The sequence below is a fragment of the Lynx canadensis genome, chromosome A2 (genome assembly GCF_007474595.2).
Source record: "Lynx canadensis isolate LIC74 chromosome A2, mLynCan4.pri.v2, whole genome shotgun sequence".
NCBI classification, from domain to species: domain Eukaryota; kingdom Metazoa; phylum Chordata; class Mammalia; order Carnivora; family Felidae; genus Lynx; species Lynx canadensis.
The window spans coordinates 78010556-78036115 of record NC_044304.2 but is presented as its reverse complement, the minus strand read 5'-3'; the positions used below and the strand labels follow the sequence as shown (position 1 = coordinate 78036115).

At 43.7% G+C, this 25560-nt stretch overlaps 1 protein-coding gene and 1 long non-coding RNA gene across 3 annotated transcripts in view; one reads left to right on the top strand and one right to left on the bottom strand.

Annotated features, from left to right (window-relative positions):
• The window catches only part of SYPL1 (synaptophysin like 1), a 24231-nt gene extending 19710 nt beyond the window's left edge, over positions 1-4521 (bottom strand). Inside the window, exons 1-2 of one of the 2 annotated variants that reach the window (XM_036064255.1) lie at positions 4447-4521; positions 4124-4195 (exon numbers count right to left, since the gene is read on the bottom strand). In XM_036064255.1, coding sequence (XP_035920148.1) covers positions 4124-4195; positions 4447-4497 — 123 coding nt within the window. In that variant the 5' untranslated portion in view covers positions 4498-4521. The remainder of the gene's footprint in view (positions 1-4123; positions 4196-4446) is intronic. The other variant, XM_030307780.1, reaches the window with a different exon arrangement.
• On the top strand, positions 3753-25560 carry LOC116737939. Its single transcript, XR_004343289.1, has 3 exons — positions 3753-3809; positions 23333-23429; positions 25411-25560. It is a non-coding gene; the product is annotated as an uncharacterized LOC116737939 (long non-coding RNA).

The window sequence follows — 25560 nt, the reverse complement described above, 5'->3', positions numbered from 1 at the left end:
GCCTGGAGCCTGTTTCCGATTCTGTGTCTCCCTCTCTCTCTGCCCCTCCCCCGTTCATGCTCTGTCTCTCTCTGTCCCAAAAATAAATAAACGTTGAAAAAAAAAAAAATTTAAAAAAAAAAATAAAAAAAAATAAATAAATAAAAAGCTGCTTTGATAAAATTAATCTTTGCCTTTACTTCTGTGTTCTACTTCTACACATGGGGCATTTATTCTTACTTAAATTTTATATTGTCACTTTGATAGGCTTCTAAAGGCAGGAAAACAGCAAACAAGTGAAAAGCATGATACATCATTTCTAAAGTTTAAAATATGGGTGGCTTAGTTGGTTAAGCGTCCGACTTCGGCTCAGGTCATGATCTCACAGTTTGTTCGTTCCAGCCCCTAAGTCCAACACTGTGCTGACAGCTAGGAGCCTGGAGTTTGCTTCCCATTCTGTGTTTCCCTCTCTCTGCCCCTCCCCCACTCATGCTCTCTGTCTCTCTCTCTCTCAAAAATAAATAAACATTAAAAAAAATTAAAATATGTGATAGAGAATTTAGTGATCTTGAAGGACCAGGAGATATATATGTCTGTCATATGGGCTCAGTTCTCTCTACTGTCTGGGTCTACCGTCTTCCTAGAAACACAGCATCTCAGTCCTGAGAAACCTTCTAAGAACTGTTCAAGTACATTATAATTGTTCACATATTTATTAATTCAATTGTTCCAATAGCCATATGAAGTACTGCTATTCCCAGAGAAGTGCAACAAAAATTCAACTTTTACCGAGTACGTATCACATGAAGAGAGAACTACAATGACATTGCTGGTCACTGTTACTAGGTGCCAGAGGTAGATTAGAAAAAAAAGGAGGGAAGAGAAGAAATTTAACAAGGTGGCTGCAGTTTAGAAACAAAGTGCAAATGCTTCTGCTCTGGTGATTTTATTTTTATTGTCAGTAAATATTTACTGGGCATCTAACCCCTTGAAAGTTACATTTCATCAGGTTATATCTTAGTCTAACATCTTCCAGAACCTTGCTAGAGATAAGCTAATTTAGGGAATTATTCTTTTAGTCTTATGGATGGAAAGCAACTTTAAACTTTTTAAACTTTAAACTTTAGATTTGTTTATAATCATTATTTATTGACTGTTTTTAGAGGTAACCAGCCACACCTCAATCAATGCTTTATGAAACTTGAACAATTCATTCAAACAAATTTAAAAATTCCTACTATGGGCCCTTCTCTAGAACTTTGTTTTATCATTCATTCCCTCTCTGCCTCTGTATTTTAAGCTCCAACAATTCTATTCACAAGTCTCTTCTCTCAAGCCCACAAACACATTCAGTCCTTCCCATCTTCAGAATGGGTTACCACCAAATCTCTTCACCTTCAAGGTCAAATAGTGGTTCACTTTCACTGTCTTCACTTTCTTACCATATATCCATTTGACCTAGGACCATCTGGTTTCTGAATTTACTGACACCGCTCTTATAAAGCCACCAACAGCCTCCTGCTTACCAAAACCAAGGTATGCATTGTAGTCCATATTTCACTTAACCTCTTTCTTGCACCTCTTGATATTGTTAGAATAGTAGTCTTTTCTTGAGATTCTAACAGTGAGGCCAAGATGTTATTTTTCTCCATGTTCTTAATCATTTATTCTCTTCCTTGCTGGCAGATATCTGCTGAATCTCCAGCCCATTCTTACCTTTCAAACTCTATATCCATATAGCTAACTGCCTAAAGGATACTCCCTTTATATAATCTAGAAACCACAAACTCAATATACCTAAAAGTATACTGCGCTCCAACCAAAAATTTGCTCCTTCTCCTTAGTGATCTTAGACAGAGTACCGTTACCAACCGTGTCAGAAATTTGGCAGTTATCTTTGAGTCCTCCCTCTTCTTCACCCTCCCTCCAAATACATTTTAATGTCTCCCTTCCTTCCATTATTACCTTTCTAATCCACTTTCTACATTACAAATGAGAATTTCTAAAGAGCGAATCTAATTATTCACTTGTTTAAAACCCTTCAATTGAGTCTCCATTCCAAATGGCAGAAATTCTGGGCTTAAATGGAAGCTATCCAATAAACATCTTCAAATTCTGTACCCCACAAATATCCATTTTCCTAAAGAAAGGACCCAGATCATCAAAGGTTAACCCTTATAAGATTGGCCTATAGGATTGGCCCATAGGATACACTCCTAACTCTGCAAGCCCTATCTATAAACCTTTTAGAATCATCTAAAACCACACCCTCTTCAGTACCATTTCAGCCAACCCCAACTACTTTAAGTTCTCAAAAAGGGCTATGCTGCTTCAACTTTTCACACCACTGAACATATCTCCCCTTGCTTGGAAAGCCACTCCCCACATCCTCACCAAGTGAACAAGTACCCATCCTTCAAGTGTTCTTTCATCTATGACATCCCCCCTAGTTCCTCCAAGCAACTGATTTCTTTCTTTCATGTACTACACTTTGCCTATACTTTTATTAAAGTATTTATCAGGTTATCTTGTGTAATATGTTGTTCAAACTAAAAGTAGTTATTTCCTTAAAAAGCTTAAACAGGATGTTTTTCAAAATATATCAGACCTATGAGCACTAATACACTTATCACTAATGCTTTAAAATATTAAGGAAAAAAGTTATGTCTGTTTGGTTTAAAAAAAGACTGACAAATAATGCAAGCACAAATACAAACAAGTGCCCCATTTATCGAGTGAAAACTTTAATTATAAATTTATAACCGTCAATGAGATAAGACTTTTTCTTAACCTTTATATTTGATTAGCCCAATTAAACATGATTTTCCTCCTGCAATTTCAAATTTTTATATAATCAAATATTTTTCTTTCTTTTTAAATCTGGACCTAGGTTTACAGAACCCTAAGTGTGTTTGTGTATTTATGTCTTTAAAGTAGACATTTGTGTGAAATCAGCACCATTTCACTCTTCAGAGGACAAGTAAAACTTTGGAGGAAAAGTAGGAAACTTTTTGAAAATCAGCTTGAGTACCCATTACATATTTTGAGTTTCTGTGTTACTCTAAAACACATCCTCAGTAAGTTATTCAACATAGGAATCTGGAAGTTCTTACTCTTCACCAGTGTATCACTAAAATATAAGGTTAAAGAATTACGGATGTAAAATGTTGCTGGCTATAAAAACAACTTGGCTGCAGTGGCTAGATGCCAGCTGCCTATTAATCCAGGCCTGAAAATCAGCACTGAAACATGTACTACGCCACGAAATCAGAATCAAATGTGCAGAGCCTGATGTATTCGCTAACTCCTCCAAGTGACCAGTGCCAAGGTCGAATTAATAAATCTCCTTTGATGTTAATGACTGAGAATGTTCCCAGGAAAGAACTAAGAGGTGACCGCCGGATGTCACTTGGAAGTACCTAAAACAAACTTGAGAGCGATTCCTAGCCTGCGTTTGAGTGGTACGGACTGATTGGACCCGTTGTGTAGAAGACCTTCTCCCCCACCTCCGTCTGCTGCCCTGATCCACAGTTTATTTTTATCCATTTTTAACTTGGAGCCATCTCAAAAGCAAACTAAGAACCGATTGCTCGTCCAATCACTTCGAGAAGGCACAACCAGCTTTCGACGGAGCGCGGCCTGCAGTCAGCACCGGGCAGAAATGCACGGGCTGGCCCTTTCCACCGGACACGCAGAAGGCAGCGCCGGCCGGGGCGCGACTCCGACCCACCAGGTTTCGGTTAGACCGCAACAGGAAGTTTTCTTTTCCCTTGCGGGAAGCAGCGCAACCAGAAAAATTTGAACTCCGACTCCCTCGGGAGCACCTAAGGGTGAGCTTCGGGGTGGGAGGGCGGCTTCGCCCGGGACCCAGGCGGCCGAGGGACTCGTGACTCGACGCGGACTGCGGCGTCCCAGCCCCGCGCAGGCCCAGCCCGCGGTCCCCGTCCCCTCCCCGCCGTCCCGTCCCGTCCCTCCCGGCGGCGGCGGGCGGCCTCGGGGCCCGCGCAGACCCGGCCGCCCCGGCTCTCGCTCCCGCTCCCTGGGCCCCTCGCCTCCCAGCCGAGGGCGCTGGCCTGGCCAGAGCGGGCGCGGGCACGGTCACAGCGGCGCGGTTCCAGGCCTCGCCGGAGCGGGCTGCACTCACCCACTCGAGGACCTTGATGAAGCCGAGCGGCTCCTTGAGCGGGTTGAGGTTGAGCTGGAAGGAGGACATCCTCTGAGGGAAGGAGGGAGAGAGAGTCAGGACCGCGGGTCGGAGGAGGAGGGGTACCGACAAGACCGAGGAGCCGGGCTGCGAGGAAGAGCAGGCGGGGCGGGCTCTGGGAGGCGGGCCCGGGAGGCCACGGGGCGGGGCGGCGGCGGTTGAGCCGCTGGCGGAGGCGCTGAGGCGGAGACGGAAGAGAGGAGGCCGCGGGAGGCGAGGGGTGGGCTGGGGCTGGGTAGGGGAGGTGCCTCCCCGGGCCCCACCTGGCCGAGCCGGCTGATCCGCTGGCGAACCAAGTAGATGTTGGACGCCATGCTGCGTACGCCGCGCCCCCTTCTCTGATGACCAGCCCCCGGCGCTCCGTCTCCTCCCGCGCATGTGCGCGCCTCGGTGCCGCACCCCCACCCTCTGCACCTGCGCAGCACGGTCCGCTGCCGTGAGCCGAGCCTTGGCGCGGGGCTCTCAGACTCCCACCCTCCTCGGCCGCAGCCTTCTTCCAGCGGCTTCTGTTCACAGTTCCCGATTTATAGATGGATTTTTAGTTCCCAGTTTATAGATGAATTTATAAAATTTTGACACAGACGTAAGAAACGTTTCAAGGCTATTAGGGGACTTCTGTTAAAATGGTGGAAAGTTGTTGCAGAACAACTCAGGAGCGTGATTCATCTAACATTCTTACGGAAATGGAGTTTATTGTGAAAATTATCATTGGAGTCAGGTTTGAAGGTTGTAGGAGAAAGGTTTTACCGAATTCAAAAAGACGTGGCCGGACGGGCTCCTCCTGGCTCACCTGCCCACCTCCTACCTTGTAAGACAAGTCTTCCACTTGGGGTGCGCTAGGTGTCCTACGGAAGGCTAAGCCCTGCTCCCGCTTCAAGATCCTGCTTAAGAGACGCTTTGAGCTCCGCACCCAGCTTTTGAAGCCCCTAAGTAGTGATATGCTTAGCGGCTTCCCCAATATCTTGCAGTTCTTGGAGAGCTGGAATGGTGGCCTGTGCTACATGTGGTAAGATGGTTAACACAGTAAATAAGAAAGCAATTTAGCACAATAGGGTCCCGGTACCAACTTCCAAGTACTTACCTATGAATTAGGTTCCTTGCCATTGAAGTTATTCTGGGAGGGTTTGACAACTGTTATGGAACATCTTTCTAAGTGCACCTGAGACCACTATAAATGGTAGTCCAGGTCTTCCTGCTGCTTTTGTTGTTGTTTTTCTTTTCTTTTCGTTTTTACATTAAAAAAAATGTTTATTTTCGAGAGATAGAGCGTGAGCGGGGGAGGGGCAGAGAGAGGGAAACACAGAATCAGAAGCAGGCTCCAGGCTCTGAGCTGTCTTGAACCCACAAACCTTGAGATCATGACCTGAGCTGAAATCAGCGGACTGAGCCACCCAGGCGCCCTTGTTGTTTTCCTTTTCTACTGTTTCTGCACCTTTTCTCCTGGCACTCAGTTATTGTAGCTCCAAGGTAGTAATCTCGTTACTGGCTTTCTTGATGCTCTCTCTACTCTTTGTATTCTCTTTAGTCCATATTTCTAATTTTTTATTCCTGTTTTGTTGAGGCACTTAGGAGTGGGTTGTGGATAGTAAGTAGTGGGTGGGCACCCTGGGGATTGGTTGTGGATAGTAGTGCTTTTTGACTTGGACTTCATATTCACAAAGATTCAATGTTAGATTAGACTCTGGTATTTCCGAATGAGCTGTACACCGACAGATCGAAATGATGTTCACTTTGCGACTTTCTTCATTAACTTTAAAACTTTTAAATACACTCTTAATTTACGAACCCAGTTTTGGCATTTCTTTTTTTTTTTTTTTTCTTTCTTTCTTTTTGAAGGTCTAAGGAATTAGATCGGCCGGACTCTTTTTCAGCTTCTGAGAAGCTTGATTTTGGGTTTCCTCTTTTCTGCCCCTTCTTGCGTCCTCTCCTGCTTCTTGTTCAAACCTGACATGGAGGGCACAGAAAACCTTTAGTGCTAGAGTCCCCACCTTGAACTTGAGAAATTCTCTTCCTTGGCTATGTGCCACTAGGGGCGCCTGGGTGCATCGGACTTTGGCTCAGGTTATGATCTAGTGGTTCCCAAGTTCAAGCCCCACCTTGGGCTCTGTGCTGGCAGCTCAGAGCCTGGAGCCTGTTTCCGATTCTATGTCTCCCTCTCTGTCTGCCCCTCCCCCACTCGTACTCTGTCTTTCTCTCTCTCTCAAAAACAAATAAATAAATAAACATTAAAAAAAGAAAAGAAAAGATAGAGACCATGTAAGGTGAGCAGAAGAACAATATCTGGTCACTTGTCAGAACTGATTCACAGGATCTGACCGGGCAAAACAAAGCAGGAGTGAACTCCTGCAGTTACTTTGAGTTACAAATAGCTTAGCACCGCTACTGACAGTTCTCTCAGCTCAGAGGAGCTCCCACTTGCCTGAGGAGCTGGTAGCGGCTGGCAGAGCAAGTGAGATCTGATTAGGCAACCAGATAGCTGTAAAGGTTTTTGATCCTAGAAAAACAAGTGTTTAAACAATAGCATCTCATTGAAGGCATAACTGTCTAAAATCTGGGAAGAATCTTCAGATGACTATCACATTGACTGGCAACACTGGTCATTTTCTGATTTGTTCTTCAAATCTGAGCTAAGACTGAGAAGCTCTGGGCACAACGTGTTCCCCTCTCTACCAGGGCTGTTATGGAAAATAATACTTGTAATGCAAAACTGTCCTATCTGAGGTAGTCCTGTTGAGTCCTACCCGTGGTACTATAATTATGGCTGAGTTATCGATATAATTTGTCATTATTTTGCTTTCTCTTTGCTGTTTATAAAATGTGTGCCAGGTTATGATACTTGGAATTTAAGGATGTCAAGAGGAGAGAGGGAATCTGTTTTAGGGAAATCATATGGTTGTCTAACCATAACATTCCTTTGTGTTTGTCAATGGTAATACAAAGTTCTGGTCATTTTATTGGGAAGATGAGGCTTTGTAACTCATTCTCAACCCATATTTGTCTCAACCCATATCCTGAAAAGATAGTGTTTATGACTGATGAGTTCAAAACCTGAATTTTGCCAACAAACAGTTCTATTCACTGATGGATTTAGCAATCATTTCAGAAAAATGTAAAAACCACTGTAAGTTTATTTAAATTGTGCGATAGATTAACTCAGTGGGCCCAGTAAATTAATCTCAAAATAATTAAACTGAAGTATTTTTAAATTTAATTTTTTTATTTGTTTTTAAAGTGTATTTATTTGAGAGAGAGAGAGAGAGAGTACACGAGTGGGGAAGAGGCAGAGAGAGAGAGAGGGACAGAATTCTAAGCAGTCTCCACACTGTCAGCACAGAGCCCAATGTGGGGCGTGATCACACAAATCGTGATCACAAATGACCTGAGCCGAAATCAAGAGTCAGATGCTTAACCAACTAAGCCACCCAGATGCCCCTTAAATTTTAATTTTTTTTTCATGTTTTTATTTGTTTTTGAGAGAGAGGGAGACAGAGCATGAGTGGGGGAGGGACAGAGAGAAAGACACAGAATCCAAAGCAGGCTCCAGGCTCTAAGCTGTCAGACAGAACCTGACGCGGGGTTCAAACCCATAAACCGTGAGATCATGACGTGGCCGAAGTCAGACACTTAACTGACTGAGCTACCCAGGTACTGCTAACTTTTAAAATAATTTTAGGGGCACGTGGGTGGCTCAGTCAGGTGAACGTCCGACTTTGGCTCAGGTTGTGATCTCATGGTTCGTGAGTTCGAGCCCCACATCAGGCTCACTGCTGTCAGTGCAGAGCCTGCTTCAGATCTTCTGTCCCCCTGTCCCTCTGCCCCTCCCCCGCATGCATGCACACACTCTCTCTCAAAAATAAATAAAACATTTAAAAATAAATAAAATAATTTTAGATTTACAGAAAAGTTGCAAAGTAGAGTCCCTATGTATACTTCACCCAGTTTTCCCAGTGTTAACATCTTCTATAACCAAGAGATATGCATCAAAACAAGGATATTAACATTGGTATATTTCTATTAACTAAACTGCAGAATTTTTCAAACCTCACCAGTTGTCCACTAACGTCTTTTTACTACTTCAGGATCCAACTTAGGTTACCACATTTAATTTAATGAGGTCTTTTTGGAAAGGGTGTTCAGGAGTGGAGGGAAATGAATAAGGCAAAATCATTTTCCATTCTGTTGAAAACTGAACAAAATGCACGAGGATTCAGTATATGCAAATTACTTTGACCTCAGTGGTCTGCTGCTCAATGGCTACCTGGGTGTCAGCACCTGCCTTACCTGGGTTGGCTCCCTTAGGTCTTGGTGGCAGTGACCCACAGTGGCATATGGTCGATCCCAGTGAATATGGTGTCTGCTCTCATAGTCCTGGGCTCAACGCCACCCGTTGCACTAAATGCAAGTTTCTGGAGAGCAAGGGAGCAGAGCCGTCTTGCTGCTCTACAGTCCATTAGAGCTGCGATTACAATACAGTGGTTAACAGCAAGACTGTGTTGTCAGACTCCTAGGCTTAAACCCTGACTCTACTTTGTCACTTTCAGCAAGGGGTTGAACCTTCCTAACTCATTTCCATTTTGCAGAGAGGAAGTGAGAGTTGTAGTGAGGTTTAAATTTTCTAATTTTCAGAGATTATATGGAAGAGTGCCTGGTACAGAGTCATTACTTACTAAATGTTACCTGTTATGATCACAGTGTTCCAGAAACCATGGGTGACAGTCTCCCAGTTGGGTGGCTTGAGAAACAACCAAGACTCAATGCTAGAGCCAAAGTCATTTAAGGAGATCAAACTTTTATTTATTGACTAGAAGAGGATGAGAGGTCTAAGGAAGACCATTCCATGGATAAAAGGAAAGAGATATGAAACTTGGGAATAGAATTCTAGAAAGCAAAGAAAATGACATTTTTCACTACTGCGGATCCCATGGGGCGGAGATCATGTTGATCCTCTTTGTGAGGGCCCAACTTTAATCTCTTTGTGGCTGAAGTGGGCACAGACCTTATCACCATTTTAAGCCTAGCTCATGTTTAAGCAATGAATAAGCAGGAGAAATGTTCTAACTTGTACAGGTGAATTTTACAATAATAATCACAAGGTCTCTAAAGAGAAAAGGCTTATTGCGTAATAGCTTTTATAACATAACTTGGAACTTGCATAGTGTTTGGCATTTTTCAGAGGCCTTTCATGCTCCCTTTCTTCATGTGACTCTTGAGCTAAAGGAGGGTGTAGGAATTACGATCCACACTTTGTTGAGACAGAAGCTCAGAGCGACGAGAGCATATCAGAAAAGGCTTCGTCGCGAAAATGACACGGCACTGAAGCTTGAGAGATGTGGAGAGGGTTCTCCAGGTGGATGGGAGGGGCGTCCAGGTAGAAGTGCGGCAGAAGGTAGGGAATAGTGTTAGATGAGAGGGGAGTTCTTCTGTGGGACCAAATACCTAAAGAGATCTGATGCTTTGACTGAGGAAAGCAATGTAGAGGCAGGCCTTTATATGCCAGGCTAGGATTTTGGACTTTATTCTCTGGCAGTGAGTTGCTTTGAGGCAAGAAGAATAACATGATCAGGTTTCAGTTTAGGAATACCACTCTGGCAGTAGTATAAAAGATAAACTCAAAAGATATTTAGTGGATAGGTTCAAGATAGCTATTTTTAAAAATTTTTTTAAGTTTATTTATTTTGAGAGAGAGAGACAGAGCGCACATGCGAGTGGGGGAGGGACAGAGATAGAGAGAGAGAGAACCCCAAGCAGGCTCCTCACTGCCAGTGAAGAGCCCCACACAGGGCTTGAACTCATGAAACTCTGAGATCATGACCTGAGCCGAAAGTCATATGCTTAACCAACTGAGCCACCCAGGCACCCCTCAAGATAGCTGACATTTTCTAAACCTTGGGGCATGAGATCCCAGGTCCCAGATGGGTGACAACGAGAAGTAGACAGCCAGGTTAGCGCCAGCAGCACAATACTGCCTGCAACAAAAGCACAAGATTCAGGTGCAGAAACCTCTTGTTCCTCCTCTGGCGTTTTCAGATCTAGAAATTTTCCTGAAGCATTACCATTTCATTTCCTTTTGCTTACCTCTGTTTAATGGGAGTACAGTATTTGTATAGCATCAACTGAAATATGTTAATTAACATCAATGGAGTACTTCCAACAACAAATCAGGACTTGGGAATGAAGACAAATGTGAAGATGTCATAGGCTGGTCCCAGAATCATATCCAGGATAGAGAGTTCAGCAGGATGCCTAAGATATGTAGCAGGGTGGATATGGAGATTAAAAAAAAATTTTTTAACGTTTTATTTATTTTTGAGACAGGGAGAAACAGAGCATGAACAGGGGAGGGTCAGAGAGAGGGAGACACAGAATCTGAAACAGGCTCCAGGCTCTGAGCTGTCAGCACAGAGCCTGACGCGGGGCTCGAACTCACGGACCGCGAGATCATGACCTGAGCCAAAGTCGGCCGCTTAACCCACTGAGCCACCCAGGCGCCCCCATATGGAGATTTTAGAATCCAATTTTTAGCCGCTTCTATCATAAGTGATTATTCAAAGGACTTCTACGTTTTATCGTCTCCCTGGAAAGTAGAGTCCCTCAAAGATTTATACAGAGATTTCAAGTTTAATATTGTATTATACCCAGGGATCTCTCATGAAATCTGGTAAGAAACAAAACAAAATGTCCACTAGTTCTGTATGGATGGTTTGTTTATTCTATTTGCAAGTGCAGAGAACTGACTTCCTGCCGGGGAGAGAACATGGTGTGATAGATCTGGGACAGTAAACTGAGTGGGTGAAGTTCTTTGTTCTTAGCATGCCGGTTGGGATAGCTCCGGGACCTGAATTTTCTGTATCTAACAGGAAACCCAAAGAAATGTCCTTCCCTCCTGATTCTGGCCCTATGGATTTGTGTCAGGGCCTCCATGTTCTTCTGAGTGACATTGTAGCATTTATTAAGAGAGAACAGGTTACCACAGGTGACTACTTTCAAAGCTGACCAGTCGTATGTTCAGGAAGCCTGTAATCTTTTTTTTTTTTTTTTTAATTTTTTTTTCAACGTTTATTTATTTTTGGGACAGAGAGAGACAGAGCATGAACGGGGGAGGGGCAGAGAGAGAGGGAGACACAGAATCGGAAACAGGCTCTAGGCTCTGAGCCATCAGCCCAGAGCCTGACGCGGGGCTCGAACTCACGGACCGCAAGATCGTGACCTGGCTGAAGTCGGACGCTTAACCGACTGCGCCACCCAGGCGCCCCAGGAAGCCTGTAATCTTATCAACAACAAAAATCAATTTTCTAACATGATGTGAAGACGGTAAGTAAAGAAATGCCTGAGTGGGAGCTGGCCAGGGAAATTCTGATGCTAACGAAATTTTGGCAATGGAAGTTTGTTTACAATTCTCTTAGAGGCAGAAGAAAGTAGTTTATACAGTAACTTGGTTTCTAGAAAGTTAACTGTAAATGTAATTTTTGCAAATGGAATTTTATTTTAAATATACTTCAAGAGTTAGCCATTTAAAGGATTCTTTTGGAGAACCTCCTTATGATCATTCTTTATACTTCATAGTTTTGTATTTTTTACTCTTTGCCCATACCATTTTTTTTTTAAAGCAACAATCATTTGTAATTTTCTTTTCTTTCTTAAAGAGAGGCCAGGTTTCAGTGAGGAAGGACCCATTTAAAAACTTTTTTTCTTTTAAGTTTATTCATTTCTTTTGGGAGAGAGAGAGAGAGGGGGAGGGAGAGAACAAGCAGGGGAGGGACAGAGAGACAGAGGGAGAGAGAGAATCCTAAGCAGGCTCTGTGCTGCCCCTGTAATTTTCTTACAAGCTAAATAAATTGGTTTTTCCTTTCTGAAACAATTCTTTGATTATTTTTGTTTGTTTTGTTTTTTAGATAAAAGCAAGGTTTTGTTTGTGTTTAAACTTCTCTGCTTTCTTATTTCTCAATTTTTTTTCATTTCCTAGAATGACCATATGGTAAGAAGTCTAAAGATTTATCGATTTTGATTTTTTAAAATATTTGTATTTAATAAATTTTTTTTAGTGTTTTTTAGTGTTTTGAGAGAGAGACAGAGTATGCGCAGGAGAGGGGCAGAGAGAGGAAGACACAGAATCTGAAGCAGGCTCCAGACTCTGAGCTGTCAGCACAGAGCCTGACGTGGGGCTTTAACTCACGAACCTCAAGATCATGACCTGAGCCAAAGTCGGATGCTTAATTGACTGAGCCACCCAGGTGCCCCAGTTTTGATTTTTTTTTTTTTTATCAAGGCAAAACCCTGAGAGAAAGAGGAAAGCCCCAACTCTCCTACTACCCGCCTATGGAAATATATATACATCCTACTGCACTGTCACAGGAATCCTGAAATGCCATCATAATACTTTATCTTAATAAAGCTTCACATTTTATTTTTTAAAGACTTTATTTATTTACTTATTTTTAAGTTTATTTATTTATTTATTTATTTATTGAGAAAAGAGAGAGAGCACGTGAGCAGGTAAGGGGCACAGAGAGAGTGGGAGAGAGAAAATCCCAAGCAGGCTCTGCTCTGTTGGCACAGAGCCCCATGCGGGGCTCGAACTCAGGAACCATGAGATCAGGACCTGAACTGAAACCAAGAGTCAGACACTTGACTGACTGAGCCACCCAATCATTCCTAAAGATTTTAAGTAATCCCTATACCCAACATGGGGTTCGAACCCACAACCCTGAGATCAAGATTCACAGTCTCCACTGACTGAGCCAGCCAGGTGCCCCTCCTGCTTCACATTTTAAAATACAAACACCCTGGAGAATTATTGCATTAAGTGGTCTATTACAGCATAACATTTTAATGGAAAATTATCTGATTATTTTTCTCCTGGCAGTGAGAAAAATGGGAATTTTAATGGGAGCATAGGAAAAAAAGGGTAATCTTAGAATCTGGGGCACCATCCTAGAAAGACAGGCTTAACTAAAGGAAAAAGTTCTAAGCTGCCAAGAAGTTGCAGAAGGGATACAAGTGCCTGGGAAGTATGCTGGAGAAGCTGTTCAGTACTAAAGAAAAGGCAAATGGAAAGCAGAATTAAAGTAAACTTGGATTCCTGCACAATTTAATTTAAGGAAGACTGGATTTTCTTAGCACATTTGATTTCAGTAGTTGCCAACCATTTGAGAAGAAAGAGAGACATGAAAAGAGACCTATTCCTTCCAATATTTATTGATCACCCATATGGACCAGGCATTTGCTAAGTTCTAATCATACAAAGTGGAACCAGATATTTTTGTCCTCTGAGAATGTATATTCTGAAAGAAAAGATAGGCCTAAAGCAAAGCAAAACAGAACAAAAAAAAGGAAAGTATGTTTTCAAGGTGTGATATGTGCAACAAAGCACACAAAACACACACTTTTTAGATTTGTTGTCTTCCACTCTGCAATTTGACTACTTTGCAAAATCTGTGGTAAATGGAGATAGGTTGGCAATGACTACAGTCTTCATAATTTATGTAATCAACTACCATTGACTTAGGTCCTATGTAAAAAATCCTGCATAGGATTTCTAGGGATAATCTGATGGCACTCTCAGAACCCTTTGAAATTCTGTAGACTCAACATTTTAAGCACCGAGAGGCTCCTCAAAACCGATTCTAATAATTAAGTAGGTGAGGTGGACTGCTGTCTGTGAGGTTTGATTTTAAGATTTATTTTCTGTTTGCTATCCCCACCCTGGCACAATGCCCATCCTTCAGCTGCATTTCCGGAAATTCCAGGGTTGAGAATTCTAATAGACTGGCTTAACAAGAAAAAAGGGAGAAGTGATTCATTATGGAGCTGCTGGTTTTAAGGAGAGGAAGAAGGAATATCCCCAGAGCCCCAGAAGAAAGCAATCAAGAAAACTGACCGAAAATGCTCCATGTAGGAAGAGTGACTGAAAATGCTCCAGATCAGTAACCCAGGTAAACAGAAGAGTGGAGTACAGGGCAGAGGGGAGGAGCCACTTGAGGTCCCTGCTTGCTCAGTTGTGAGAGGGGACTATAAAACTACACTATGCTAGACTGCATGCTCCGTCCTAAACATTCTTTAATGCATGTGATTACTAAAGCCACTACAAGTAGAAATCAGATAGGTGACTTATGTTATTTCTCCAAGACACGGATCATTGTGCTATAGTTGACAGAATACCGAGGGACAATGTAAAATATATTTTTGCCTTGTCCCTCACTAGTGAAAGAGGTAATAAGAAGAATATGAACTAGAGTAATCAAGTAAAACTGCTGTCTTCTTGAGCCTTTTCATGGGCACACATTTTTATTTTTTCTGCCCAGCGTCCTTTTGGGGGCACACATCCCCCACCCTCTGGTCAGATGGTTTGGCCCAAGGATGGATATGTGATCCAGGCTCAGTCAATCAGAGCATTTTATCTTTCTAGTCAAAGGGATTAGCTTCTGGAAGAGTATATGATATGAGTTGGGCCAGCCAGAAGTCTCTCTTATTATTTACCAGCTATCCAGAAAAATACCCTTTTTCCAGAATCATAGGCTCTAGGAACCCTGGAGGTCTGAGGCAGCCAGAGTCCATCTGGCTGACACATGGAGTCAACCTGAAGATGAACAGTGGATATAGGGAGTGAGGGCAGAGAGGTCCTAACCTACACTATGTCCATTCTAAGAGATCCTTGTGTGGGTGAAGTGGAGGAGAAGAGCAGGTTTCCAATCAGTCTCCAAGAATGGGGTAGTCAGGCCTCTGACTTACCATGGAACCAGGTGTCCTTGTCAGGAGGGGACAGTTTCTCCCAGGAAATTTATGGTGGAAGGGGTTGATGATAGCAAATAACCAGGTGGGACTATTTGAAATTATTTGCCTTTGAGTAACTTCAAGTTTAGTGTATACCTGCCCACTCTCTCTGAAGACTTCCTGTTGCTCCCCACCCCCATTGCTTTCTGTCAATCTGAGTTACCATTTGCCTAGGGAGAAAGGGTGAGGAAGAAATAGGAAGACTGAGATAGCATCCCAACATAACTAGTCTTCTTGTCTTTCTCCCACATCAGACTTTAGAATGTTTGTCTTATTTTATTCATTTTAAAGAGAGAGAGGGAGAGAAAGAGAGAAAAAGGGAGGGAGAGAGAATGAGCAGGGGGGGGGGCGCGGGCAGAGAGCAAGGGATACAGAGGAGATGCAGGACTCGAACTCACGAACTGTGAGATCAGGACCTGAGCCGAAGTCTGACACTTAACCAGCTGAGCCACCCAGGTGCCCAAACTTTAGAATGTTTGAAGGCAGGGCTGTCTCCCAGTACTGGATCGTCAAGGTCTTATGCAGCCTGAGAACTTAGTAAGCATGTCAGTGAAGCGCTGACTGAGTGAATCTGGAAGGGCCTACAGAGATAGAGGCCCTCTAATATTCAGCCTGAGAAAGTCACTGCTTTGGATGAAAATCACTGCCTCTCCAAGCATCCTCTTAAAAAATCAAATACTCAGAGGAAACATAAGGTACTTCCCTGCCGACCAGCAATTCCCAATTTTGGCAGCTGTCAGAACTAGGGGGAACTACAAACATTGGATTTTAGAGTATTTTTTCTGAGTATGATAGAAAGGGCACAGATTTGGTTAACTAATTTGGAAAACAGTTTGGCATATCTCCTAAAGTTGAACATTTGTATACATATGATCCAACAATTCATTCTGAGGGATGGACCCAAGGGAAACTCATGCAGATATACAACAGGAGATGTGTGCAAGAATGTTCATAACTTCACTAATCACAACCTGGAGACAGCTCAACAGGTTGAGCTGACAACCTGTGACAACCTGGAGACAGCTCAAATGCCCATCAACAGGAGAGTGGGTGGATGAATTGTAACATATTCACACAACTGAATATTACATGGCATTAAAAACAACTGAACGAAGCTAACTCACAACAATGTGGATAAATCCTAGCAACGAAACAAGAAAACATTAAGTGAAGAAAGCAAATGTCCTAAAAGTATACAATATCATATAATTCTTATAGAGTTCTATGGAATTCATATAATTCTTATAGAAAACAACTAATATAAGAATATACTTTATAGAAATATTTATAGATGCAATAAAACTGCACATTTTAAAAAAGCAAAGGAAGTGTAGATGATGGTTGTATTGTATGGGGACAGGGGGAGAATGAGAGGGGGACCACATGGTTAGATGAAGGTTATGTCAAGAGTTTAGCTTTTGTTTTGGATGGCAGGCTTGCAGGTACTTATCACATTATTAAGAATGTCAAAATAAATAACTAAGTCAAGACAAAACTGGAAAGCCTGGGTTTCAGGCTTGCTTTACTTACAAAGTGCAATCTCTGAGCAGTGATGGTGAGAGTAAAGTGAAGGGAGGTAGGAAGGTGGGGAGTAATGCAGCGGGGTGGCCTTAGCATGGCTCCACAAAGGGCTCTGAAGACACAGGGCTGGTAAGTCGGCAGGTGTGTCTGTTTAGCCACATGGGAACGTCCTTCAGGGAGGATGTTGAGAGAGACTGTGCCTTGGAGGAGTCTTTGGAAGGGAGGAAGTGAAGAAAACTGTCAGACTAGGTCTCTCCAATGAGAAGATAACTACTGGGCACCACTTCTGGGTTGCTTCTCTGGCCCCTTTTGGTATCAGGGAAACCAGATTTCACAGCCCGTGTTTGGTGGGAGAAGCCAAAATGTCAGGGTATGTGGCATGTTGGCTGAGCTACCCAACAGCAGCAAGGGGAAGGTCCTGATTCTCCCAGCAAGACTCTAGTTGGCCCCAGCTGGAGTAAGTTCTTGGGTTGTAGAGGCCACCGAGCCAGACAGAGCCTGTGGCTGAGGGTCCAGGCCAGTGTGGCACCAAGGTAATCTAAGAGGATTATAACATGTCTCCTGTATGAACAGGGGCTTGGGAGGTCAGACAGAACCCCTGTGTGAATTTGGATAAATTTCTTAATTTCCCTAGAGCCGCATATGGAATGTGGGCATGTTGAAAACCACCTCCATGCATTGTGAGGATTCAAAAGAGATAATGTATGTAAGGCAATCAGCAGTTGTTGGCAGGTAAGAAGTCCTCAAAAAATGGAATTCTCTTTGGTGCTCCTGCATGCCATGAAGCATATGTGAAACAGTCCTGGATGAGGGAGCAGTCCTGGCTTCATTGTCCTTCTCTTCTCTTCATCCTACCTCACCTTTTTCCTGACTCTGGGCAGCCCAAGGGCACTGGGCGCCTGTGTTAGAAGATGAAAGAGAGAAGACAATGTTGATAGTCCTGGACTGTACCTCTCCTCTGTGTTCTTGGCTTGTAAAGCCACTGGGTTTAAAGAGGCACCCTGAACAAAGATGGCTGATTCAAGCAGGCAAATAATTTGTCACCTCCTTGAAATGATATTCTTCAAATATTTGTCTAATATTCACTTCGGTTGGGGGCAGAGCTGGCCCCAGCACAGCAAAGGAAAATTTTTACTAGTGTGTCAGGAGTTGGGCATGGGGACCTGAGGTCAACGATTCAGATTTCCATTCGTTTTGGGCAAGTGTTAGCCCCTTTATGACTTACTACCTGTTGACCTGGTCATTCTTTTACGAGTCTAGAGCCCCTCAAAGGGTGACTAGATCTCTTGGGAGCTGATGTCATCTTAATCAGGATCCCCTTTCTTTTTGGTCATTTAAGAAGATCCATTTCCCGGTTTGCCTGCCTTATACAATTACCTGCCAGCGCCTTTCATAACACCTCCATAGGCTCTTGCACTTGGATACTTGCCAAGGACTAAAATAAATGCACACTGCTATCTTGGCTGGTGAAATGTAGTATTGCATAAGTGGAGCTTTTGATTTGGTAGATTTGAATGAGTGACTTAAAGTTTTCCTTTCTTGCTCTTAATTTGTTGTCTAATTTGGAGATAAAAATGAAGTTATATGGGGATTGGAAAAAAGCTCTCAAAAGGGGCACTCCTTATCGTTAATGCATATTGTACACATACCCCAACTCCAAGACATTCCTCCTCAGAGCCTTTTCGAGGACAGAGAACACTCCTGATGGCTGGATTGCCCCTCTTCCCATTGAGTTAACCCCGTGGCCTCCACAAACATGTAAAAAATTTTGGAGGAGTGGCCCTCCTGTGCATTTTTTGCAAATTTTCTTCATCCAGCTCATTTCCCATGTCCACAGATCCGGTTGGCCCTAATTGCTTTCTAGTGGACAGTGGGCAAAGAGGTAGGAAGTCCTCTAAGGACTCCATACCACCCACTGCAAGTATTACTGGAGCCATAATGTCCTGCCTGCTCCCATCGCACCCCTTGGGCCCCCCAAGAGCAAAGCCTGGAATTCTACTACTGGAATCTCTTTCCTTTGGCTAAATTTTGAATGTTCCTAAAGGAACACTGCCCTGGAGGACCAGCATTTTAAGGTGTCCTAAGTCATCTGTATCTTTTTTTTAAAAGGTTTATTTATTTTTCAAAGAGAAAGTGCAAGTGGGGGAGGGTCAGAGAGAGGGGAGGGACAGAAGATCTGAAGCGGGCTCTGCTCTGATAGCAGAGGGTATGATGCGGGCCCAAACTCATGGATCATGACCTGAGCTGAAGTCAGATGCTCAACTGACTGAGCCCCCCAGGTGCCATAGTCATCTCTATCTTTAATGTGAATGGGGAGCATCTTGGGTCAGTGGAGGCTCTGAAGACAGCTGGCAGATGGGGGAGGAAGAGAGTACGTAATTAGGTAGCTCAGGACCCAGAGAGAGCCTTCACTTTGATAGGAGCCATCCAAGGGCCTGCTTACAGGTAGCTAGTAACAATCTGACATTAAATTCCCTTTCTTGTGCTGGCATAGGTGCTCCCTGCCTTTAACTTTCAAATTAGAAATGTTTATGATAGCAATGGAAACTTGTGTCGGTTAGCAAAGTCAGCAGAAATTGGAAAACCCCTAAAAAAATACCAGGGAAGTGTCACCCAAAACCCAACATATTATTTAAAAAGTTAGACACAAAAAAACAAAAACAAACAAACAAACAAAAAAAACCCATGATAGCCAAGAAAAAAGGCTCCTTGAAGAAAGAAACATAATTATGGTATTTTCTGTCCTCTCTCTTTTTGCCCTGTGATATTAGGCCATCTTTTATGAAGGTCATCATTTATGAAAATCAACAACTTTAACTAATTGTTAGGATATCTTCTGAGGTGATGGGAGATAATATGGTAAATAAACACTAGGCAGTTGCTGAATTAAAGGAGGGGATCATTCCAGAACTATTAGCCCAGCACTGCTGCCCGCTTTTGATCAGATCCCTCACTCTCTGTGGGGCTCACCCTTTGCCTAGACTTTATTGAGTTGTTGGATTAGAGGCATGAGAGTCAAGTCTCATTTTGTTCCATTTCTAATCTTAGAGAAGACGTTTATTCCTTTTATCAGTTTTCAGGACAAGAAAATGTTGAGAATTGGGTGTGAGTCGTAATTACTAATATTATATGGTTCTTTGAGCTTGCAAAGCACATTTATGTGCATTGTTGCATTTAGTCCTTGTAACCACTCTGTGAAGTCGGCATCGTGGTTATATTATTATTGCCACAATTTTGCACCTGGGGAAACTGAAGCTTGAAGACATGCTGCTACTGGTCGAAAATCATAGAGGAAGGGATGGCTCTAAACTCAGGTTTTCTCCCCCAGGTCCCGTTGCTCCACAGTTGACATTGATTCTGAGGAGATATCAGTGGTCCACCACACTCCTCACTCTTAACTTTATTAATAATAACAGTGGCAGTTGTGACTGCCTTCTGGGATGGTCACATGATGCCACCAGGTACATCTCATTTAGTCCTTATGCCAATCCTATGATGTAGGTTTTATAACTAAACTTATTTTACACTTGAGTAAACTGAGGCTCAGAGAGGTTAGGTATGATATCTCAGGTGCATAGCTAGAAAGTGATAGAGACAGGATTCAAATTAAGGCCTGTTTGATTCCCCAGCTCTTAACCACATCACTGTGACCCTTGCTGTGTCCTTTGGTTTCTCTTTCAAGGTTTCCACCTCCTTTCAAACGTCTGATTCAACAGAGCAGAAGCACACAGGGTGCTTTCAAGGGCAAAGGACAAACTACAGGCTATAGGAGGGCATGGAATGAACATTGGGTCTTCTGGGACTTATTCCAGTGGGAGACACAATGACCTGTGGAACAAGCTTTGTAACAAATGTGTTAGTGGGGGGGGGGCATGGAGCCTAGTGGGGGTACAGAGAAAACTGGACTGGCCAACCTGCATTGAGACATTAAGTCCTTCATCAAGGGACTTACCATAGTAAGATCCTCTACCCTGAATCATTCACTTTTTATAGGGGGATGGGGTGCTTAACACCCAGGCATCCTTTACTAATAAGGGCCTATGGCAAGGTGAAGGGGACAGTGTCACCAGCTGGGTGTGAAGACAGCAGCCTGTTCTGAACATGGTGGCACAGACTGAGGACTGTAAGACCCTCTGGTTGGGTATAAATGCCTCAGGACTGAATAAACTCTATTTTTTAAAAATCTTTTATGTATTTGTTTTGAGAGAGAGAGAGAGAGAAAGAGCACAAGCAGGAGAGGAGCAGAGAAAGAGGGAAAGAGAGAATCCCAGGCAGGCTCCATGCTGTCAGCACAGAGTCTGATGCAGGTCTCGAACTCAGGAACCGCGAGATCATGACGTGAGCTGAAATCAAGAGTCAGACGTTTAACCGACTGAGCCACCCAGGTGCCCCAGGACTGAGTGAATTCTAAAAGATAAACTTTGAGGCAAAGACCATAATACATTTAAATATCTATCTATCTATTTATTTTTGAAAGAGAGAGAACACAAGTTGGAGAGGGGTGGAGAGAGAGAGGGAGACACAGAATCCGAAGTAGGCTCCAGGTTCTGGGCTGTCAGCACAGAGCCTGACATAAGGCTCAAATTCACAAACTGTGAGAACATGACCTGAGCCAAAGTCGACCGCTTAACCGACTGAGCCACCCAGGTGCCCCCATAATACACTTAAGTGCTACTTAGAGTTTGCTTCAATTAAAAACAATAAAAAGTGGGCTGCCTGGGTGGCTCAGTCAGTTAAGCATTCGACTCTTGGTTTTAGCTCAGGTCATGATTTCATGTGGGTTCGAGCCTCACAGTAGGCTCTGCACTGACCCTGTGGAGGCTGTTTAGGATCCTCTCTCTCCCCCTCTCTCTCTGCCCCTACCCTGCTTGCACTCTCCTTCTCTCAAAAGAAATAAACTTAAAAAATTTTTTTTAAAAAATCAATAAAAAGTCCCCAGCCACCTCTTCAAAATATTTAGTTTGTTTCCTTCTTTTTTTTTTTTAATTTTTTTTTCAACGTTTTTTATTTATTTTGGGGACAGAGAGAGACAGAGCATGAACGGGGGAGGGGCAGAGAGAGAGGGAGACACAGAATCGGAAACAGGCTCCAGGCTCCGAGCCATCAGCCCAGAGCCCGACGCAGGGCTCGAACCCACGGACCGCGAGATCGTGACCTGGCTGATGTCGGACGCTTAACCGACTGCGCCACCCAGGCGCCCCATAGTTTATTTCCTTCTTGACTGATGCTGGCAGAGAGGTGGGGGAAGTTGGAGGGAGAAGTCTGGGAACAAGACAATTTGTCTAACCCCATGAAAAGAAACCCTTTGAAGATTTGGAGGAGGTGGGAGAATCCACGTGTCTTTCATTTTCCACCTTTCTCTGGGGGAGCAATAGAGAGTTTTGTTTTTTTTTTCTCTCTCTGTCGCAGCTCATGGTTCTGAGCCCTAGCTGCACATTAGAATCACCCGGGGGACTTTTAAAACCTACCCGTGCCTGGGACCCACCGTCCCCACATCTGCAGGGGTGTGGCCCAGCTACTGTAATTTTATAAGCTCCCCAGGTGGCTGTGAAGCACACAGGATATGGCCGCTCTGGAATTCCACAGTCAGAAACAAAGAACTGACACACGTATCCAATTAAACTTTCTACCATTTTGGCGCCGTTGGAAGGAAACAGTCATCGTAGGCCAATTTTAAAGAGGGGGAAGAGAGGCAGAGAGAGAAGTGATTTGTCAGGCCAGAGGGCTGGCGAGGGCCGGGGTGGGGAAGCAGAAGTCTCCTTTTCTTTTTGTTCTCTCACATCCTTTTTTTTTTTTTTTTTTTTCCTGGTAGTATATTACAATATCAGTAGTTCTGACAGCTTCGCTTTGTATGTTGCCAGGCAGGAGGTCTCTACTCCTTCGCTGGCATGACCTTTCTTCCAATGAGAACCCTACTACAGTGTTAATGTGTTTCCTGGTATGGAAACCCAAATCTTTCTTTTCTAAATCTCAGCTCTTGGCGAGCCCCAGCAGTGGGTCACAAGACGCCTGCATCTGTTTTAGGAGGAGCCAGGGAACCACGTTTAGTGCATTCTGTACAGAGCAGAACACGTGCGCCTGCAGTGAAAACATATCAGTGAGGGTGGAATTCAGACCTAACTCGGTCGCGGCTTTCAGCTGTAAACCCAGCATGTCTGCCACTGAATCTACAACAGTTAATTCTTTTAGAACACAGAGCTAAGTCTCCCAGGAGGCTTGGCCTGGAGAGGCTACCTGAATTGCTGCCTGCTTAAAGGTGCACTCATGTTTCTTGATTGAACTGGGTCAGTTTGGTTGTTTATTTTTGTCATTTGATTTCAGGGCAGAGCTGGCTTCTGTGTGCTGGCCATTCCCAGAGAGCACAGGCTCTGAATGACTGGGGCAGGTGTTTGGTAACCCCCGGTGACTGTCATTCAATTTGGTTCCTCCACCAGCCTCACGGTTTCTGTACGAGTTGTTATGTGACCGTGTTCTATTTTTAACTGCAAACAAGAATCATGTTCTTTAGACACTGCATTATGCAAGCTGGCTCCAGAGTTTGCCAGGAGTGCTAAACTAAACGGTGACAATTCCCAGCCATAGTCACTGACACCCCCGCAGTGAGGCAAACAGCATGCCTCCTTGCTTCAGGATAGAGTTTCGGTTGTGTTAAATAGCCGTCCGGTGCTAACTCATGAAAAAGCCATGTCTGGCCCCTTTGATCAGCTTCTCTCATCTTGTGTCCTGCCTAATCCGAGAATAAATCCTGTGGGTCTTGGGGGAGGGCATTAAAAATGCTTCTGGTGAAGAAGATTAAATGTGAAACAAATCATAATGAGGCGCAAGCAAGGTAATGCTTGTTGTAATGTATCTTCTCAGGTTGTAAGCAGGAGAGGAGAAACGATGGTGTAGATGGCTTTCAGTGGAGAAGCCACTGTCATGGAGGTGTTCCTGTCGAGTCAGGTGTTATCCTAAAGTGAGTACATTAGACAAGCCCACTGGTGGGTTCTCAGGTGGTTTTCTTAGGGGTGATCAGAGGGAAGTGGCTTGCAAGGATTGTGCAGAGCTGGGGGTTTCTCCTCTGACTTCTTCTGGAGGACTGGCATCCCGTTTATCCAAGAAGACCTAGAGAATGGGGCAGAGCCAGCAATCTCCAAATGGAGAATATTAGTATCAATCAGAATTCTTTGGTGGCAAGCAACAGAGACCAACTCTTTGATAAGAGTTAACCTGTTAAAATTTTTTTAAAATGTTTATTTATTTTTGAGAGAGAGAGTCAGAGGGTGAGTGGGGGAGGGGTAGAGAGAGAAGAAGACACAGAATCAGAAGCAGGCTTCAGGCTCTGAGCTGTCAGCACAGAGCCCAAAGTGGGGTTCGAACTCACAAACTGTGAGATCCAGGACCTGAGCCAAGTGAAGTTGGACGACTGAGCTACCCAGGTGCCCCAAGAGTTAACCTACTTAAGAAAAGGACTCTTTAGAAGACAAGTTCCACGAGAGAGAGCAGGCCTACCTTGATCACCACTCTTCCCCCAGTAGAACAGACCTTGACTAGAGTAGGTACTTAGTAAATATTTGTGGGCTGAAAGAAAATATGGGAAATTGCTAGGAAAGACTGAGAACCAGTTTCAGGAAAGGACAAGAATGAAGCGTCTCTGGAGGGGTTTAGGTAGCAGGACTGAGGTCCCCGAATGTCTCATCATGACATCACTGCTGAAATGAATGCTTTCCAGCTACTCTTATGTTTTTGAGTGTGTCTCCCCATGCATCAAAATCCAGAGGAAGAGAGGGAGAATGTATTAGAATTTTCCAGAGAAAAACAGAACCAATAGAATATACACAGAAAGGGATGGGGGAGAGAGAGAGGGATAATTCTGATAAGGAATTGGCTCACACAATTAAGGAGGCTGGTAAGCCCAATGTGCAGGGTGAGTTGGAGTTGGAGACCGAGGGGGAGGTGATGTATCACTTGTAGGGCCATCAGGCAGGAGGGGTTATGTTGCAGATGAAGCCCAAAGGCAATCTGCTGGATAATTCTTTCCTACTCAGGGGAGGGTTGGTCTTTTTTTTTTTTTTTAATTCAGACCTTCAACTGATTGGACGAGTCTCACCCACATACAATTAAAATGCCAATCTCATCCAAAAACATCTTTGCAGAAACACCCAGAATAATGGTTGACCAAATAGCTGGGCATCCCATAGCCCAGTAGACACCTTAAGTTAACCATCAGAGAGAGGGAGAGAGAGAGCACATCTGGCTTAGTTTGAATCACATGACCATCCTTTTGGCCAGTAGAAGGCAGGCTATTTTGTTGGGCAATTGCATAGGCTTTGCACAATGGAGCAGAACCTATTTCCCAAAGGGAAAGTGGGAGGTTATTACTAGGAGAAAGGGGAATGGATACTGGGAAGCCACAAGACAACAAGTGACTCTTCGTTAAGGAGAGTCTTAACTTCATCACATCCTTCTGTGTGGGTTAACAGCAACACACATCTCTCTGGTTTGCCTTTTTCAGCTCCTCTTCTCTGTGTGATAAGGGAGAGCAGCTGAGATGGGGAGAAAAATAATTTCTGTCTCTTTGCTCCTTTACCTCCAGTCAAAAGTGGTGCTATTTGAGGGTAGACCGTCAGCTCCAGACCCTTACTCTTAAAGGTTTGTTCTAGGGGTGCCTGGGTGGCTCAGTCGGTTGAGCGGCTGACTTCAGCTCAGGTCATGATCTCGCGGACCGTGTCGGGCCCTGTGCAGACAGCTCGGAGCCTGGAGCTTGTTTCAGATTCTGTGTCTCCCTCTCTCTGACCCTCCCCCGTTCATGCTGTGTCTCTCTTTGTCTCAAAAATAAATAAAAACATTAAAAACAATTTTTAAAAAAGGTTTGTTCTAATGTAAGAAGTGTTAAGACACTTGAATCTTTTGTATTCTGTGTATTTTTCTTCTTTTCCATTCTTTACATAATACAGGTGTCATACAGCTGTGGCTGCTGCTAACACACACAATACCTTTGTGGAATTAAAAAGGCACCTATTCCTCGATATGTTACATCCATTGGTCAGAAAGTGTCATAATGGACTGATTTTGTTAGAGCATGATGCTGCTATACACAAGAATAT